Raw genomic sequence first — 21,270 nt, forward strand, 5'->3', positions numbered from 1 at the left:
TAAAACCAAGCATGGACATCCAGTCTGATCTTAATATTTAGGATATTTTTTAATGAATATACCATTTTTTTTAAATTAAGTTTTGTACATGACAAATCAAATGCGGCTCAATGCCGAACAGCTAGAAAACTATTGGATATATTGCAGCAGATTGGGTCTGTGCAGGAGGTACCTGAATCTGCAGTATGAAGCATCAGCCACCGGATGGCGACGTTGCAGTCCCGCAGGCAGTTCAGCAGTTTGGGAATGTTGTCCAGTACAAATTCCTCTCTCAGGAACCCTTCCTTCAGGAACTGCTGGACCTGGGGGTGTTGGCGTTCAACGATAGCTGCATATCTGGACGCCTGATTATAAAAAAAAATATATATTAAAACATATTTGACAACATTTACAAACGGACCAGTCCCCTACAGACTGTGGATGGGACTAATTAGTCATTTGTGGGCTTATTTCATATTTATGAGATTGCAGCCTATAGTTCGCCTCTGAGTTGACATCGCCACGGCAACAGTCCCTCCTGCTTCAGTGATTTATGGATAATTCCACCCAAGGCCCGTATTCAATTTGAGGTGAAAAGTCTGGATCCGCGATACTTTTTCGCCGATGAAGTCATTTTCGTCTGTTTTGCTTTTACCCCGTATTCAATTTGAAAGGCTTTCCGCCTAGGCAGAAAGTCAATGCAATGTAATAGGCGAAAACGTTTTGCCTATATATAGCAGGCGGAAAAAAGTGCAGAATTGGGGTTTTGGGGTGCAACGTTGCGGGAACCCCATGCAGCCTTCAGACAGTCCCCCAAAGGTATACTGTGTAAAAGAAAAAATATATATTTTTAAAAAAACACCTAAAGGACACCCCAAAAAATGACTTTGAAAAAGAGGGCGAAAAAAAAAAATGTTGGGGTACAAAGTTAAAAACTAGCGAACTTGACTCTGGCGGGGGGGGGGGGGGGTCCCCAAGTATGCCCCCAGTGTTTTTTGATTGCAGGTGCTTGCGGCAGGTGGATTTTTCACAATTTTTTTCAACTTCACTGTAGCAACTTTGAAATGTGCTGACCCCCATTTTCAAGTACCCCAAATTCGCTGGCATAAGTTATTTTCTGGAAAAATACTCCTGAATACTATTCTGCACCACGTATAAAAAAAACGCTATTTAGCAGCTATTGAGCCCGTTTAAAAACACCAAATACCTTCAGCAAGAAAATCGGGGGGCACCATAGGGAACCCCCATGTCAGAGCATCTTTTGGGGGGGGTGTCAGGCTGATTTCCCCAAATCTGACAGTATTTTCCGCCTGTTCAAGTTTTGCCGTGTCCCGTTTTCGCATACTTTCAAATGAATACAGGGTAAAGCGGGCACGGATACTTTTCCGCCTACAAAACAGGCGAAGTAGGCGAAAAGTCCGGGAGGCGGAAAAGTATTCTGGGTCCGCTCAAATTAAATACGGCTCCGAATCTGAAAATAGTGTTTTTGAGGAAACAGTCTGACCCTAAAGGTCATGGGGTTCCCTGGTCACTTATTCCAGCTGGGAGCCCCAGCATCTGGCAGGCGCTCACCACTGCTCTGCTGACACCAGCTCAGGCACTGCGCTTGTTCATGATCAAAATATCGCTCGTCTGGAAACAGTCAGGGTCATCGGGAAGGTGAAGAGTATCGTACTGACCGACATACTCAGCCCCTGCGGAGCTGGTGTTCCCTCATACAGGTAGCGCGCTGACCACCACTCAACACCGCCCATGATGTCAGGGGATCGGCTGATTAATGTGAATGGTAGAAACCCCAATATTTTAGGACAGAGTTTTCCTTAAGGCCTCTACACACTACAAGATATTGTTAACGATTTGGCCGATTCCGACACATCAGAACGACAAATCGTTAAAAATGTCTAGTGTGTGGTGCGCGATCCCGTCGGGTCGTCTGACGCATCACCTGATCTTTTCTACATGCAGTAAGATCAGGCGGTTCGGCTGACGATCCCATGCAGCGCTATGCAGGGGAGGGGGGGGCATATCGGACAGTCAGGCTCCGGATCGTCCAGTATGTATGGACTGCCCGATATGTCGGCCCTGGTATTGTGGGCAACATCGCAGGGTACACACATCGTTTAGTGTGTACCCTGCTTTACTATAGTACTGTAGTAGTATCCGGCTTACCTGCTCCTTGATGTTGGGCAGATCTAGTGTGTAGTTCAGAGCAGTCTTTGCAGCTTTGTAGGGTTCCCAGGCCTCCATAAGGTTTACTGTGATCCCCATGTAAATGCTGATGACCTGATGGGGAAATTCATTAATGTTACAATGAGTCTGTGAGAGACCACCAACAGCCTGCAATGTAACTGGCACTGTGGACATCACCTGCGCTGTCCTCTGGAGCTCGGTACACACTACATACATTCACTTACATACAGCTACACGACCTACGCATTGCCTTACACAGCATGCACAGTACTAGAATGAGCACAAAGACTTACTATTTACATAGGAAAGGGTCCTGGATCAACAACATAACACACTCGCTACACACATGAATGCCACCTCTCCTCCCAACTGATTACTCCCACCTTCAAGACTTTGCCCGTGCTGCTCCCTACCTCTGGAACTCTCTCCCTCTATCAGACTCTCCAACTCTCTACAAAACTTCAAACGGGATCTTCATCACAGCCATCCAGCTCTCATCCTAACCCACTTCCCCATGCTCCTTCCTCTCTGTCTCTCCCCTATGTGTCACCCCTGTCTCTCTGCCCATCATCTTTAGATTGTAAGCTCTCACGAGCAGGGTCCTCTTCCCCCATGTGCTTTCCCTCACCTAAACCATCGCCACATTCCCACTGCCAACCTTTGGGTTTTGCCGCCCTGCTGTTTATTTATGTATTATTACTGCTGATACCTGTACAGCAAAATGTATAAACCTTGTCCCTGTCCGGCAATGTCCTGTACTGTAAGTCACTTTTTCTTTTTTTGTTCAAAACGTTTCTGCTTATGTACTTACTAAGGGCGCTGCAGACCCCTTGTGGCACCTTAGAAATAAGGATAATAAGATAATAATAAAATAGGGGTCTGTTCTAAACAGGTGACAATCTAATCACACGGAATTCACAGATCTAATATTTGCACCTTGCTTCCTTAGCCGACATGCACGATTACATGAAAGGTTGATTAGAATATAGCCCGTATCATAAACGAAAAAATATAATTACAAAAAAAATTTGATTATTTAGTCTCCCTAATTGTGTATGATATAAGGTGCTATTATTCACTAATAAATCAATCAGTCAGGCAGCTTCTCGCACACGAGACATGTGAGAATGGATAAACTGGTATTTACACACAGCCACAGCGAGGAGAGACGCCAGCCAGGTATGTGTGATTCAATAGGTTCAACAACAAAAAGGTTTCTAATTATTTAAAAGGTTGACATGGGAAAAGGTCGACATGACAAAAGTTAGACAGTACAGAAGGTCGACATGTTCAAACGTTCGACAAAGAAATGATCAGCACAGAAATGGCTGAAAAATAAATGATCATGTTTTTTTTTATGTAACCCTAATCTTCACCCTAACCCTAACTTTCACCTTGGTGCCTAACCGTCCCTCCAAGTGCCTAACCCTAACTCTACAGTAAGCACCTAACCCTGACAATTAAAAAAAACAAAAAACGTGTCGACTATTTCCATGTCGACATTCTGGTGTCGACCAAAACATCGTCGACCTTATGTATAGAACCCGGCCAGGCCTGTGACAGCAGATGCTGAGAACAGAAAGGACGACCACGAGGCCCAGGAGGTGAGCACACGGCCGCTGGCACTGTAACCAGGCGCAGGGGGAGGGTCAGGCCGCGGAGGCCCCATAGCAGCTGCACTCCCTGCACCTACGCCCTTGTGCACAAGCAATAGAAGAACGTACATCTGCTTCTGTGCCCCTGCCTAAATATGATCCCCTCCGCCTGGGAACTTCATACAAGAAACAACTTCCATAGAGCTGTGGGCGGCTCCGCAGGTCTGTCACCTGCACTCTGGTCATGGGGAGGATGCTCGGACACCCTATCCGCCATAGAATACAGAACTGCTGGGGTAACTCTCAGCTCACCCAGTTATCGGGGAAATATTTGTCCACTATCTCCCTCATCTTGGCTTGGTGGGTCTGTAGGGTGGATGGGTGGAAGTACAGGATCACGTACAGCATGGCAGCTTGCGTGGCAAGGGCGGTACTCCGATGTTCGGGTAAGGGATATGCAGACACCTAAAGAACATAGAAATAATGAAATGGAAAAAAAAATGTATAATGTATAAAAGACTAAGGACCTGATTCAGTATGGATCGCAAATGCGAATGCAATAGCGATTATGCACGGGGTCTCACTGCGATAGTATGCTAATCCTCTGCGATCGCCATGCCGTCGCAGCACTACACAAGGACGCCCACCTTACCTTACGCACATCTGTAATACTTGGCAAGACTGAAAAATCATCGGCAACATCGAGCACCATCGCAGCCTCGCGCACACTTGCACAAGCTCTGACCTTACCCAGGAATTGCTAACTTCAACGCACGCAGTGAGTACACAAGCTGCATACGGCATCGCAGTGGATAATTTATGCACGCCCCTGCTACAGCGTTCAAACGCACTGGCAAGTCTGCGTTTCGCTGACCCTCCCATCACCTCCCGCAAACGGTACTTCCTGTCAATCACTCTGCAATGGGTCTGCGTAGTCGCAGTCCCGAAAGCAGTGGTGTGATTGCACACGCGCATTGTGATGCATATCCAAGCGCAGAACCGATTACATGCATAATCGCAGGTACGATCCTTGCTGAATTAGGCCCTAAGAAATGTAACTGTGCATCCGATATTGCTTATTATCCATGCAGTGACTCACAGCCAGAGAACCATGCGTTACACCAGGGCCTGTAAGTACTACATTAGTATAATCAGGGGGAGGAAAGCAGTGACTCACAGCCAGAGAACCATGCGTTACACCAGGGCCTGTAAGTACTACATTAGTGTAATCAGAGAGAGGAAAGCAGTGACTCACAGCCAGAGAACCATGCGTTACACCAGGGCCTGTAAGTACTACATTAGTATAATCAGGGGGAGGAAAGCAGTGACTCACAGCCAGAGAACCATGCGTTACACCAGGGCCTGTAAGTACTACATTAGTGTAATCAGGGAGAGGAAAGCAGTGACTCACAGCCAGAGAACCATGCGTTACACCAGGGCCTGTAAGTACTACATTAGTGTAATCAGGGAGAGGAAAGCAGTGACTCACAGCCAGAGAACCATGCGTTACACCAGGGCCTGTAAGTACTACATTAGTATAATCAGGGAGAGGAAAGCCGTGACTCACAGCCAGAGAACCATGAGTTACACCAGGGCCTGTAAGTACTACATTAGTATAATCAGGGAGAGGAAAGCAGTGACTCACAGCCAGAGATCCATGAGTTACAGCAGGTCCTGTAAGTACTACATTAGTATAATCAGGGAGAGGAAAGCAGTGACTCACAGCCAGATAACCATGCGTTACACCAGAGCCTGTAAGTACTACATTAGTATAATCAGGGAGAGGAAAGCAGTGACTCACAGCCAGAGAACCATGCGTTACACCAGGGCCTGTAAGTACTACATTAGTATAATCAGGGAGAGGAAAGCAGTGACTCACAGCCAGAGAACCATGCGTTACACCAGGTCCTGTAAGTACTACATTAGTATAATCAGGGAGAGGAAAGCAGTGACTCACAGCCAGAGAACCATGCGTTACACCAGGGCCTGTAAGTACTACATTAGTGTAATCAGGGAGAGGAAAGCAGTGACTCACAGCCAGAGAACCATGCGTTACACCAGGGCCTGTAAGTACTACATTAGTGTAATCAGGGAGAGGAAAGCAGTGACTCACAGCCAGAGAACCATGCGTTACACCAGGGCCTGTAAGTACTACATTAGTGTAATCAGGGAGAGGAAAGCAATGACTCACAGCCAGAGAATCATGCGTTACACCAGGGCCTGTAAGTACTACATTAGTATAATCAGGGAGAGGAAAGCAGTGACTCACAGCCAGAGAACCATGCGTTACGCCAGGTCCTGTAAGTACTACATTAGTATAATCAGGGAGAGGAAAGCCGTGACTGACAGCCAGAGAACCATGCGTTACAGCAGGTCCTGTAAGTACTACATTAGTATAATCAGGGAGAGGAAAGCAGTGACTCACAGCCAGAGAACCATGCGTTACACCAGGGCCTGTAAGTACTACATTAGTATAATCAGGGAGAGGAAAGCAGTGACTCACAGCCAGAGAACCATGCGTTACACCAGGGCCTGTAAGTACTACATTAGTATAATCAGGGAGAGGAAAGCAGTGACTCACAGCCAGAGAACCATGCGTTACACCAGGGCCTGTAAGTACTACATTAGTATAATCAGGGAGAGGAAAGCAGTGACTCACAGCCAGAGAACCATGCGTTACACCAGGGCCTGTAAGTACTACATTAGTATAATCAGGGAGAGGAAAGCAGTGACTCACAGCCAGAGAACCATGCGTTACACCAGGTCCTGTAAGTACTACATTAGTATAATCAGGGAGAGGAAAGCAGTGACTCACAGCCAGAGAACCATGCGTTACACCAGGGCCTGTAAGTACTACATTAGTATAATCAGAGAGAGGAAATCAGTGACTCACAGCCAGAGAACCATGCGTTACAGCAGGGCCTGTAAGTACTACATTAGTATAATCAGGGAGAGGAAAGCCGTGACTCACAGCCAGAGAACCATACGTTACACCAGGTCCTGTAAGTACTACATTAGTATAATCAGGGAGAGGAAAGCAGTGACTCACAGCTAGAGAACCATGCTTACACCAGGGCCTGTAAGTACTACATTAGTATAATCAGGGAGAGGAAAGCAGTGACTCACAGCCAGAGAACCATACGTTACACCAGGGCCTGTAAGTACTACATTAGTATAATCAGGGAGAGGAAAGCAGTGACTCACAGCCAAAGAACCATGTGTTACACCAGGGCCTGTAAGTACTACATTAGTATAATCAGGGAGAGCAAAGCAGTGACTCACAGCCAGAGAACCATACGTTACACCAGGGCCTGTAAGTACTACATTAGTATAATCAGGGGGAGGAAAGCAATGACTCACAGCCAGAGAACCATGCGTTACACCAGGGCCTGTAAGTACTACATTAGTATAATCAGGGAGAGGAAAGCCGTGACTCACAGCCAGAGAACCATGCATTACACCAGGGCCTGTAAGTACTACATTAGTATAATCAGGGAGAGGAAAGCAGTGACTCACAGCCAGAGAACCATGCGTTACCAGGGTCTGTAAGTACTACATTAGTATAATCAGGGAGAGGAAAGCAGAGACTCACAGCCAGAGAACCATGCGTTACCAGGGTCTGTAAGTACTACATTAGTATAATCAGGGAGAGGAAAGCAGTGACTCACAGCCAGAGAACCATACGTTACACCAGGGCCTGTAAGTACATTAGTATAATCAGGGAGAGGAAGCAGTAACTCACAGCCAGAGAACCATGCGTTACACCAGGGCCTGTAAGTACTACATTAGTGTAATCAGGGAGAGGAAAGCAGTGACTCACAGCCAGAGAACCATACCTTACCAGGGCCTGTAAGTACTACATTAGCATAATCAGGGAGAGGAAAGCAGTGACTCACAGCCAGAGAACCATGCCTTACACCAGGGCCTGTAAGTACATTAGTATAATCAGGGAGAGGAAAGCAGTGATTCACAGCCAGAGAACCATGCGTTACGCCAGGGCCTGTAAGTACTACATTAGTATAATCAGGGATAGGAAAGCAGTGACTCACAGCCAGAGAACCATGCGTTACGCCAGGGCCTGTAAGTACTACATTAGTATAATCAGGGAGAGGAAAGCAATGACTCACAGCCAGAGAACCATGCGTTACACCAGGGCCTGTAAGTACTACATTAGTATAATCAGGGAGAGGAAGCAATGACTCACAGCCAGAGAACCATGCGTTACACCAGGGCCTGTAAGTACTACATTAGTATAATCAGGGAGAGGAAGCAATGACTCACAGCCAGAGAACCATGCGTTACACCAGGGCCTGTAAGTACTACATTAGTATAATCAGGGAGAGGAAAGCCGTGACTCACAGCCAGAGAACCATGCGTTACACCAGGGCCTGTAAGTACTACATTAGTATAATCAGGGAGAGGAAAGCAGAGACTCACAGCCAGAGAACCATGCGTTACACCAGGGCCTGTAAGTACTACATTAGTATAATCAGGGAGAGGAAAGCAGTGACTCACAGCCAGAGAACCATACGTTACACCAGGGCCTGTAAGTACTACATTAGTATAATCAGGGAGAGGAAAGCAGTGACTCACAGCCAGAGAACCATGCGTTACACCAGGGCCTGTAAGTACTACATTAGTATAATCAGGGAGAGGAAAGCAGTGACTCACAGCCAGAGAACCATGCGTTACACCAGGGCCTGTAAGTACTACATTAGTATAATCAGGGAGAGGAAAGCAGTGACTCACAGCCAGAGAACCATGCGTTACACCAGGGCCTGTAAGTACAACATTAGTATAATCAGGGAGAGGAAAGCAGTGACTCACAGCCAGAGAACCATGCATTACACCAGGGCCTGTAAGTACTACATTAGTATAATCAGGGAGAGGAAAGCAGTGATTCACAGCCAGAGAACCATGCGTTACACCAGGGCCTGTAAGTTCTACATTAGTATAATCAGGGAGAGGAAAGCAGTGACTCACAGCCAGAGAACCATGCCTTACACCAGGGCCTGTAAGTACTACATTAGTATAATCAGGGAGAGGAAAGCCGTGACTCACAGCCAGAGAACCATGTGTTACACCAGGGCCTGTAAGTACTACATTAGTTTAATCAGGGAGAGGAGAGCCGTGACTCACAGCCAGAGATCCATGCGTTACACCAGGGCCTGTAAGTACTACATTAGTATAATCATCAGGGAGAGGAAAGCAGTGACTCACAGCCAGAGAACCATGCGTTACACCAGGGCCTGTAAGTACTACATTAGTATAATCAGGGAGAGGAAAGCCGTGACTCACAGCCAGAGAACCATGCGTTACACCAGGGCCTGTAAGTACTACATTAGTATAATCAGGGAGAGGAAAGCAATGACTCACAGCCAGAGAACCATGCGTTACACCAGGGCCTGTAAGTACTACATTAGTATAATCAGGGAGAGGAAAGCAGTGACACAGCCAGATAACCATGCGTTACACCAGGGCCTGTAAGTACTACATTAGTATAAACAGGATTTTGGTACTTACCGTTAAATCCATTTCTCCGATTCCACAGGGGACACTGGAGCTTCATGACAGTGGGGTATAGACGGTGGGTTGAGTTGAGCCTGGCACTTTAAAAATCTACAAGTGTGACTGGCTCCTCCCCCTCTATGCCCCATCAACCCCAGTTTTAAAGAACTGAGCCCGAGAGGAGACGGAGAACAGACTGAAGAACAGAGAAGGAGAACAGGAAAAGAAACATCCAACATACTGACACACTGCAAGAACACAGCAGGCTGCAGTGATAAACAGTCACACAATAAAACAGACAAAACTGCAACAGAACTGAAGCAGAACAAACAACTGAGAACAGGCAAGAAGCACTGGGTGGGCGTCCAGTGTCCCCTGTGGAATCGGAGAAATGGATTTAACGGTAAGTACCAAAATCCTGTTTTCTCCTTCATCCACTAGGGGACACTGGAGCTTCATGACAGTGGGGACGTCCCAAAGCTACCCTCCTGGGGGGGAGAGTGCTGAACGCCCTGCAAGACACTACGACCAAAATTTGAAGCAGAAGCCGCAAAAGTGTCAAATCTGTAGAAACGTACAAAAGTATGAACCGAAGACCACGTCGCTGCCCTACAAAGCTGTGAAGCCGAGACACCTCTACGTGCCGCCCAAGAAGTACCCACAGAGCGCGTAGAATGCGCAGAAATGGATACCGGCGGTGGTCGAGCAGAAGCAACATATGCCTGACGAATAGTCAGACGAATCCACCTGGCCAAAGTTTGTTTAGACGCCGGCCAGCCACGCCGATTAGCATCATAAAGGACGAATAGAGCCTCTGATTTACGTAGCCCCTCAGTACGGGACACATAAATGCGAAGTGCCCGAACCACATCCAAGGAGTGAGAATCCCCAGAAGAGTCCGACAACGCTGGCACTACAATCGGCTGATTCAGATGAAAACCCGAGACCACCTTGGGCAAAAAGGAAGGCCGGGTACGAAGTTCCGCCCGATCTTCGTGAAAAATCAAGTAAGGGGAACGGCAGGACAAGGCTCCAAGTTCCGACACACGTCTGGCCGAAGCCAGGGCCAATAAAAGGATCATCTTCCAAGTCAAATACTTCAATTCCACCTCCTGCAAAGGCTCAAAGGTGGATGACTGAAGAAAAGATAAAACAAGATTCAGGTCCCAAGGAGCCGTGGGTGGCACAAAGGGGGGCTGAATTCTAAGAACCCCTTGAAAAAAGGTCTGAACCTCCGGAATCAGAGCTAGGCGACGCTGGAAAAAAATAGAAAGAGCAGAAATCTGCACTTTAAGCGATCCCAAGCGTAACCCCGCATCGAGGCCTTTTTGAAGAAAAAGAAGAAGACGTGGTAAATGAAAAGAGGAAGTGGAGGATCCACGACCTTCACACCAGGAGATATAAGCCCTCCAAATGCGATGATAATGCGCTGATGTTACCGGTTTTCTAGCCCTAAGCATGGTAGGAATGACCGACCTAGGAACTCCATGGCTTCTTAGGATGGCGGTCTCAATAGCCACGCCGTTAAACGAAGCCGCCGTAAATCCGGGTACACACATGGACCCTGTTGTAGAAGGTCCGATCGTAGCGGAAGATGCCAAGGTTCGTCTGCCAGAAGGAATAAAAGATCGGAGTACCAAACCCGACGAGGCCAATCCGGAGCCACTAGGATGACGGTGGACGACTCTCGTTTGATCCGCTTGAGAATCCGAGGGAGGAGCGGAAACGGTGGGAACAGGTACACAAGGCTGTACGGCCAAGGGATCAGTAAAGCATCCGCTCCCACCGCTGCCGGATCCATGGTCCTGGAGCAGTAAAGGGGTAGTTGATGATTTATCCGAGATGCCATCAGGTCTATCTGTGGCTTCCCCCATCTGCAAACCAGTTGATGAAAGACCTCGGGATGAAGGGACCACTCCCCGGGATGAAGATCCTGACGACTGAGGTAGTCCGCTTCCCAGTTGTCGACCCCCGGAATAAACACTGCTGAAATGACCTCTACGTGTCTTTCTGCCCACAGAAGGATGCGACTGGCTTCTCTCATTGCCATCCGACTGCGGGTTCCCCCTTGGCGATTTATGTATGCCACTGCCGTGGCGTTGTCTGATTGTATCCGAACCGGAAGTCCTCGTAACAGAGGAGCAGCCTGTATCAAAGCTCTGTAGACTGCCCGCAGTTCGAGAACATTGATTGGTAAGAGGGACTCCTGCTGCGACCAAAGCCCCTGGAAGTGATTGTCCAGAACCACCGCTCCCCATCCGCGGAGGCTGGCGTCCGTGGTGACCAAGGTCCAATTCCAAATTCCGAAGCGGCGACCCGCTAACAGATGCTCCGTCCGAAGCCACCAGAGCAAGGATATGCGGGTCCGGGGAGACAGACGCACCAGCCGATGCATCTGTAGGTGGGACCCGGACCACTGAGACAGAAGATCCAGTTGAAATATTCTGGAGTGAAATCTGCCGAATTGGATGGCCTCGAAGGAAGCCACCATTTTCCCCAGGAGACGGATGCAAAGATGCACAGATACTTTCCTGGGTCTGAGCACTAGACGAACCAGCTCCTGTATGGCTATGGCCTTGTCCCTTGGCAAGAATATACGAAGCAGAACAGTGTCTAGAATCATTCCTAGGAACTGAAGTCTCTGGGACGGCATCAACTGAGACTTCTGGAAGTTCACAATCCATCCATGTTGAATGAGAATCTGATGTGTAAGGGACACTTGGTGTAAAAGGACTTCTGCCGTCGGAGCCTTGATGAGTAAATCGTCTAGGTACAGAACTATCGTCACCCCCCGAGAGCGCAAGTGAGACACCATGACGGCCATCACTTTGGTGAATACCCTGGGAGCTGACGAGAGACCGAATGGCAGGGCCTGAAACTGGAAATGAGCTTCCCTGATGGCAAATCTGAGGAAAGCCTGGTGAGGAACCCAAATTGGGACATGCAGATAGGCGTCCTTGATATCTATCGACACCAGAAACTCTTCTGCCTCTAGTCCTGCAATGACAGAATGGAGAGATTCCATCTTGAACCTGTGAAATGAAAGATACTGGTTCAATGATTTCAGATTCAAAATGGGTCTGACTGACCCATCTGGTTTCGGAACCACAAAAAGGTTTGAGTAAAACCCTTGTTGCCTTTGTGCAGTGGGAACCGCCACAAGGACCTCGGCCAGCAAAAGTTTCTCGATCGCTTGACGCAAAATTAGTTGCTTCAAGGGATCGACGGGCAAACCTGTTGTAAAATAACGCCGAGGAGGAGTGAAAGCGAACTCGATCTTGTACCCCTGAGATACCAGATTTCGAACCCAAGTGTCTGGAGAAGTCCGTCTCCAAACCTCCGAGAAACGCTGGAGGCGTGCCCCCACCTTCGGATTTCCGAGATGGGATGGGAGCCCGTCATGCCACAGGCTTGTCTGCTGGCTTGGGATCTGGACGGCGGCCAATATTTGCTTGACGTCCTCTAGTACGGCCTCCTCGCCCCGCTGAAGACGAACCTCGCGATCGTCCCTGAAATCTTGCCGATGCTCGAAAGGAACGAAAGGAAGGTCCCCTAAACGAGCGACGCGGAGGAGGTGCTGATGAAGGTAGAAAAGTACTCTTACCTCCAGTGGCCAGCGAAATCCATTTGTCCAGCTCTGGACCAAATAAAATATCGCCTGTGAAAGGAAGAGCTTCCACTGCTCTTTTTGACTCCGCATCCGCTTGCCAGGCACGAAGCCAAAGTGCCCGGCGAGCAGAGACCGCCGAAGCAGAAATCCTAGCGCCTACCTGGCCGATATCTCTGGAGGCGTCTCCTAAGTATACAGCAGACTCCTGAATATGTTCTGCCAAGGTAATCAGATCTGCTCGCGGAGTGCTGGATCTAAGACCCTCAGTCAATTGTTCCGCCCACTTTTCCACAGCCTTGTTGACCCAAGATCCTACCAAGGCCGGGCGGAGAAGTGCACCTGCGGCCGTATAAATGGATTTCAAAGTGGTTTCTAATCTCCGCTCTGAGGTTTCCTTCAATGTAGTAGCTCCTGGAACAGGTAACGTGGTCTTCTTTGACAACCGAGAAACCGAAGAATCCACAGGTGGCGGGGTCTCCCACCTCTTCCTATTTTCCGCAGGAAATGGGTAAAGAGAGAAGAAACGCTTAGGAATCTGGAATTTACGGTCCGGATTCTGCCAGGCTGCCGTCATCTGTTCATCCAACTGGAGAGAAACAGGGAATGTGACGGCCATCTTCTGTGACCTGGCAAATAAGGAGTCTTCTAACGATTCTGGAGCTTCCTGGCCAGAAATCTTAAGAACTTCCCTTACCGCTAGAATGAGTGCGTCAATACCTTGCAATGCCTCAGGTTCTTGTGAGTAAGTCTCTACGTCTGATTCGTCCAGCATCTCCCCTTCCTCCTGAGACGAGTGATCCGCTGCCGACTCCTCATCCGACTGGAGAACCGCCGGAAGAGCCCTCTTTTTAGAAGAGCGACTTACCGTAGCTTCAGGAGCTTTAGACGCAGAACCCATCACTTGAGCAAGGCTATTCACCGAGCGGACTAAATTCTGAGCCCACGCTGGTTCTGCTAGAAAAGAAGGGTGAGATGTGCCAGGTAGATCTCTGGCAGACTCCCGTTCCCTACGGGAAGCGGCTAATTCAGAAGAAAGGTCCGCCATGACCCCGGCCAAACTATTTATGAAGGAGGGAGTGACAGACTGCGTGTTAGCACTGTCTGCTTCACATGTCTCGCACAGGGAAGACCCTTCGGAGCGAGCATGGGTAAACTTCTTCCTGCACTTAGTGCAGGCAAACAGCTTTTGTGATGCAGTTTTTTCTGTCCTGGATGTCATCATGTACTCACAGACAAGCACCACATACAATTCAGGAATGCAGAAGAAGTATAGGGAGAAGCAGAATTACAATAATAATGCTACTCAAGTATGGGAGCAGACAGAGCAATAAGGGAGGAGCAGAATTTCAATAATAATGCTACTCAAATTGCATGCAGAGCAGTATAAGAGGAGCAGAATTTCAAGAAAATGCAACTCAGTAACAGGGGCAGACAGGCATATAAGGGAGGAGCAATCAATAGGACCAGAAAGTAGTTAAAACCACCCTCTGTATTTACAGACCCCCTGTAGATGCTCTCATCTGCTCCTCTCCCCCTCCGCTCAGTGCCTGCAGTCTGAGGCGCCACTCCCGTTCAGAGCGCGCCAAACTAGCCCAGGCAGTGAAGGAGGAAGAGGAGGAGGGACCCATAAGCTCCTCCCCTAATGGCCGCCGCTTTGTATGCGCGCGGCATACACTTATACAGTGGGACGTTCTGTCCCCGCACTAACAGCGGGGGCAAGCGGCACGACCGCCGCCAGTGATAACCGTGCCGGTGCCTTTTACACAAGCACCGGCACGCAGAGGCAGGACCGCTGTGAGCGCGCCTACCTAACAGCCAGCGCCGGTGTTCTATCACAACACCAGCGTGGCAACTGACAGCGGGGGCTGACAGCCGCGCGCTGTTTTCAGACCCAGCAGTTATTTTCACCTCTCCTGCTAGTCAGGAGAGGTGTGCTACTCACCGAGCTGCTGCGGCCAGAGCGCTGGGCAGTGAGGGGAGAGCGGGGACCCGGACACAAGCCATTGGTAGCTGTGGCGGGCCCCGCTGAGTCTGATGACTCCTAACTGCCTAAAGCAGCCTCCCCTCCATAGGGTGACCGGACACAGGCTGCAGTAGCCGTGTGGTCCCCTCTCTGGCGGCTCCCACGATGCAGGCAGACTGTCACAGCTAACAGTCTGCCTGTCCTCTTGTGACTTTGATTCTTTCTATATAAAATTAATATAAGGGCTGGAGACAGCCCCTGTGCACCGGCTCTACTCGGGCACATTCTAAAAACTGGGGTTGATGGGGCATAGAGGGGGAGGAGCCAGTCACACTTGTAGATTTTTAAAGTGCCAGGCTCAACTCAACCCACCGTCTATACCCCACTGTCATGAAGCTCCAGTGTCCCCTAGTGGATGAAGGAGAAATCAGGGAGAGGAAAGCAGTGACTCACAGCCAGACAACCATGCGTTACACCAGGGCCTGTAAGTACTACATTAGTATAATCAGGGAGAGGAAAGCAGTGACTCACAGCCAGAGAACCATGCGTTACACCAGGGCCTGTAAGTACTACATTAGTATAATCATCAGGGAGAGGAAAGCAGTGACTCACAGCCAGAGAACCATGCGTTACACCAGGGCCTGTAAGTACTACATTAGTATAATCAGGGAGAGGAAAGCAGTGACTCACAGCCAGAGAACCATGCGTTACACCAGGGCCTGTAAGTACTACATTAGTATAATCATCAGGGAGAGGAAAGCAGTGACTCACAGCCAGAGAACCATGCGTTACACCAGGGCCTGTAAGTACTACATTATTATAATCAGGGAGAGGAAAGCAATGACTCACAGCCAGAGAACCATGCGTTACACCAGGTCCTGTAAGTACTACATTAGTGTAATCAGGGAGAGGAAAGCCGTGACTGACAGCCAGAGAACCATGCGTTACAGCAGGTCCTGTAAGTACTACATTAGTATAATCAGGGAGAGGAAAGCCGTGACTCACAGCCAGAGAACCATGCGTTACACCAGGGCCTGTAAGTACTACATTAGTATAATCAGGGAGAGGAAAGCAGTGACTCACAGCCAGAGAACCATGCGTTACACCAGGGCCTGTAAGTACTACATTAGTATAATCAGGGAGAGGAAAGCAATGACTCACAGCCAGAGAACCATGCGTTACACCAGTTCCCCTAAGTACTACATTAGTATAATCAGGGAGAGGAAAGCAGTGACTCACAGCCAGAGAACCATGCGTTACGCCAGGTCCTGTAAGTACTACATTAGTATAATCAGGGAGAGGAAAGCCGTTACGATACATGAATACGCTGCTAAAGATCTCACCTGATTATAAATATCATCCGATCTCAGCCTGGCAATCACCATGCTGACGAAAGTCTCGCTGATGGGCACCCGGCTGAAGTAGCTTTCAGGGTAGTTTGGAGGACGCTTGGACCCTGGCTGGCTGGAATAGCCTGTGCTCCGCAGCAGCTTGCAGATGTCGTCCATGTTGGAGTCGGCAGAGGATCTGGCTGCACTGAATTACCAAGAACAGCTGATTTTAATTTGATGGATTGTTGGATGTCTCTACACGGTCTGGCAGGGGACCGAAGTTTTCTGACACACACTATATATATTTCACAAAGTAGAAGGGATCTCTCCAGTACTCAACTTAATTGTCTTTGTTTAATATCATCACCACCCAGCGCATTAAAAGTTTTAACATAGCAGCTTTACAACATCCAACAGACCCCATAGGTCCACAGCAGAATATCAATTGGCAGAAACTTCATTGTAAAATAACTTATATATATTTACACACACACACACTATATAGACCCTTGTTCATTAAAGTTGCCTTTACAGGAGTCCCAAGCCCCACGGGTGAAAGGTATCGGGAAACACACGTGGCTGGAAGCCATTTGGAGTGTGAGGGGCTGGGTGGGAGGGACACACTTAACCCTGGAAACCAGCCCATGTTGTATAGCGCTGGGATCATTTGAGGATTTCGGGATGGGTGGCATAGCGACCATTTCATTATTTGTGGGTGAGCAGAAGTAACAGTCAATCACTTGCAATTTAGCCTAGGGTGCATTTTTTTTTCTGCAAGTGATGTACAGTGAGCTCTGCCTAGACACTGCTAATTCATTAATTTAACTGGGATGCAACAAGTCATTTGATTCATAAAGGACAATCTGCATGCACTGTGTACTTTCATTCACCAGAAATACATTGTATAATAATCTCAATGTGACATCTGGTGGCAGAAAAATGTATTACACAGAATTGCAATACCATGTAGGAGGACAATGAAATCACCTAGCACTGAAAGAAAATATGATGTTTGCTACAGATATATATTTTTATACCTTGTTCGTCTTATAGTATATATAATGATGCTGTTAGGCATCAACAAAACTTTAAATACTTCTCCAATGTAACAAAGAACAAAGCCACATTTGCATAAGAGGGAAAGACAGGCAGACATTTGCTTAATCATGCAGACATAAAGCATACTAAATGCTCGAGCAAAGAAGAAAGCAATAGTCATCCTCAGCGGAGAATTCCCAAATAGCCAGTCACAAGCGACTCGCTATTAGTGGCGGCCATCATAATCCGCTACTTACACCTGCCCTTGACCACCAGCAGATAATTTGGTTCTCAGGCATATATGCCAGTCACATTAAAAAGAAAAAAAACATGCGCTGGATAGAAACAGCCACCAACTGACACAGTATAATAATTTATTGTAACAATAAAAATATTTTGCTATACAGTAAAAACAACTGAGTAGTCACTGCAACAATGTATCTGTGTTCAGTCTGGCATATACATGGAATCAGCGCTGCTGATCATACAATGTACTCGCATGTAAAAATAATGACACATAAACCATACATACAACATGAAAATGGTAGTGAATAAAAGCCCAGCTGGATATGTATATAAATGAGGCAGATGAAATCTATAAGTGTAGACCGGATAAGGAGAAACAGAGGATCATGTAAAATGTCAATGGACTGCTTAATGTCTGTGTGTAACATAGTTTCATAGCACAAGCACGGGCTGCTTTAATAAATTCTTTCCAACACCAAAAGACTTTGGCCCTCATTCAGACCCACTCGTGAGCGGCTGTCCGCTCGCAAGTGGGTCGATGGTCTGCACTGCGCATGCGCACGACGGAGGGAGCTCCGTCGTGCGCATGCGCGAGACGCGACGAGCGAAGGACTTTCCTTCGCTCGTAGTGTCTCATCAAAGGGGGCGTGCTGTCGATGTTGACTGACAGCACGCCCCCTTTGGTGGGCGTGCCGGGGGCGTGCCTGCCAGACGGAGGCGTTCCCAAGGGAACGCCTACCGTCTGAAGCCGGCCCCACTGACATCACTAGTGATGTCAGTGGCTCTGATAGAGCCAAAATCACTCCAGGCCTTGCGGTTGAAAAACTCAACCGCAGGCTTCTGCTCACAGTTTCGATGGTCGCGATGCTCGTATATGCTGTGGGTGGTGACCCACAGCTATACGAGCGTCCAGGAGGACGCTCCATATTAATGGAGGTGGGCCCTGATTCAGAGCGAGCACTCTGGTCAGAGCGTCTGGCTCTGAATCAGGGCCTTAGTTACTGATCCTGTGTTGTTGTAGCGCTCTGCGGCAGCTCCCTGTGTTGTTGGAGCGCTCTGCGGCAGCTCCCTGCATTGTTGGAGCGCTCTGCGGCAGCTCCTTGCGTTGTTGGAGCGCTCTGCCGCAGCTCCCTGTGTTGTTGGAGCGCTCTGCCGCAGCTCCCTGTGTTGTTGGAGCGCTCTGCCGCAGCTCCCTGTGTTGTTGGAGCGCTCTGCCGCAGCTCCCTGTGTTGTTGGAGCGCTCTGCCGCAGCTCCCTGTGTTGTTGGAGCGCTCTGCCGCAGCTGTGTTGTTGTTGCGCTCTGCCGCAACTCTCTGTGTTGTTGTAGCGCTCTGCCGCAACTCTCTGTGTTGTTGTAGCGCTCTGCCGCAACTCTCTGTGTTGGATCCTACCCGGACCTCAAATGTCCTGCGGCTCACTCTCACTGCTGGGTCCCGCCGGCTATAGTATTGGGACCAAGTGCTGTAGCAGTTAGCACTAGGGCATGCAGTGTGCCAGGATCAGCAGATACGCCGCATCTTAGAGAATCGCAAACCTCACATCAGGGTGCTTGGTGGGAAGGAAAGCCTCTTGAGCTCAGTCTGGACAACGTGAAGGTAAGCAAGGCAGCAACTAGTTCCGTCCAACACTTTGGACTTTTTCAAGCTATATACCAGTCATTCTGCATCTGTTCTCAATCGCACAAACACATCTTCGCTGTACTTGGTCTATGTTAGAACCCAATTCTCCTGGTAAGGTCAGGACTAAATAGCAGAACCATGCATGCCCATTTTCCATACAAGATGCACTACACTAAGTGGCATAGTTATCACTCTGGATCGGGCCTGAATGCTTGTTTGTCCATTCTTGGGAAGATTCTAAATAAATGTGTTGAATATCACTGTAGGGAATCACCTAGCATAGAGACCCAGAAACACATTGCAAAGTATAGAGAGACTTAAAATGATCTATTAAGCAGCTGTTGCACTTTGTGAGTTATACCTGTATCTGTAGTACGAGACCAGCATTCTCTCCCGCACCTCTCCCTCAATCTTCTGATCGATGGCCAGGAGCATTACCCCATACAGGTACAGAGCTTCACACTGTCCAGATACATAGCAAGTTCATTCTTTTTTTTTTTCTATTACTATATATGTTACCAAATACATCAAAATATGCATCTTATCCGCATAACAAAAGTACAATGCACGAGTACCCTGGCTCTGCATGCAACTGGGTTATTACCCTGGGTAAAAAGGCAAAAGACTGGGGACCAATGAGTTATGCTTAATCTGTGACCTTATACAAGTTCCTTTGCGTCAAAAATACTAATCTTCTATGCCTACGACACTAGAAGTGATTTTGAATAAAACGCTAAACTCAGAAAGTAGTAATAGAGCCTGGGGATCGTTTCCCTGGAGGAGCATCTAAGCCGCGCTATGCATCACGATCCGTATGGCGTAAATAGGAGAGGTGTATGAGGTCACATCTGTAATGCGTGAAGCTGGCGTGCTCGCACATGTGCAGAACTAGCATCAGTGTGTGCGTTCAATGTATCTTGCACTTGCCCTGTGTACAGGAGGACATTTTCCGCCAATGTGAACCAGTTGCATGATTTAGAGTTGATGATGATGGTGGCGACTGATGTATTTTTGCTCTGGACACATCTATTCGCTAGATATAAAGTTGCCTATATTTTAGGATGCGTGTAACTCACAATACAGACACGGGTGTGCGAGGGTGCAGGAACCTTGTTGTGTGTATGCAAACAGCGCATCTCCAGATTAAACACTACATGAAGCGCTAAGACCTAAAGATGGTACAGTGCTGTTTTGCTGACATTAACCCCAGGATTACTATGCATCACTTACACTATGCATCCCTTACACTATGCATCAGATTTACTTTCCAGCTTGAGAATCTATCGGACAAATCTACTGCGCTGACTTCCACATGCACTATACACAATACCAACGTATCACTATTACTCACTAATAGCTGTTTCCCATCCTCATTGAGAAGTACAGTTTCCAAGGTTTGCTGGATATAAATTCCTTCATTAAGATCTTCCAGATACCTGTAATAGAGAGACACTACAATATAAGAAAGTATAAAGGATATGCACCCTTATTATATTTAGATTGTGAAAGACCGATATGATCTAGAATAAGGAGTATATTTACTAAAGTGAGAGTTTTTAGAAGTGGAGATGTAGCCCATAGCAACCAATCAGATTCTACGTAACACTTAACGAGCACCTTCTAGAAGATAATAGCTAGAATATGATTGGTTGCTATGGGCAACATCTCCATTTCTAAAAACTCTCACTTTAGTAAATATAGCCCTAAGTGTTTAGATCCATTCATTATTACAGTGCATCCAATACCTGAAATGAAATGATCTACAAAAAAAAAACCTCTGTGCAAGATGCTTAGTGGATCACAGCACCACTGGACCATCACTGGATCACCATCGGACTGTCAGTGAATCGCTGCACCCTAAACCATCCAGTGTTCTCCCCAGAAATTTTTCCAGCCGGGTGGCATCCAAAAGTAGCCAGGTGGGGGCCTTCGCAATTATGCGCGCGCTGGGAAAAGGGGTACCTCCCAGACCAATCCAGCCCGACATGTCTCAGGCTGCTCCCCCACTGGCTCTCAGTCAAAAGTGCCCATTATACAGTGCCCCCTGTATTTATGCCCTTTATACAGTGCCCCTTTATGCATTGCCCCCTGTAGTTTAGCTTTGCCCTTATGCAGTGCCCCCTGGCTGAAGTAGTGCCCCTATGTAGTGCCCGCAGACTGGTCCCTTATGTAGTGCCCCTAGGCTTAAATA

The 21,270-nt window shown here is 48.0% G+C and overlaps 1 protein-coding gene across 2 annotated transcripts in view; it reads right to left on the bottom strand.

Moving 5' to 3' along the window:
- WASHC5 (WASH complex subunit 5) overlaps positions 1 to 21,270 on the bottom strand; it is a 63,016-nt gene that overhangs the window by 33,331 nt on the left and 8,415 nt on the right. For both annotated transcript variants that reach the window (XM_088442264.1, XM_088442263.1), the window contains exons 4-9: positions 20,431 to 20,515; positions 19,441 to 19,541; positions 16,189 to 16,381; positions 4,077 to 4,229; positions 2,149 to 2,262; positions 173 to 344 (exon numbers count right to left, since the gene is read on the bottom strand). In XM_088442264.1, the coding sequence (XP_088298390.1) occupies positions 173 to 344; positions 2,149 to 2,262; positions 4,077 to 4,229; positions 16,189 to 16,381; positions 19,441 to 19,541; positions 20,431 to 20,515 (818 nt within the window). The remainder of the gene's footprint in view (positions 1 to 172; positions 345 to 2,148; positions 2,263 to 4,076; positions 4,230 to 16,188; positions 16,382 to 19,440; positions 19,542 to 20,430; positions 20,516 to 21,270) is intronic.

This window comes from Taudactylus pleione, unplaced genomic scaffold (assembly GCF_031769625.1).
Source record: "Taudactylus pleione unplaced genomic scaffold, aTauple2 ptg000306l, whole genome shotgun sequence".
Lineage (NCBI taxonomy): Eukaryota > Metazoa > Chordata > Amphibia > Anura > Myobatrachidae > Taudactylus > Taudactylus pleione.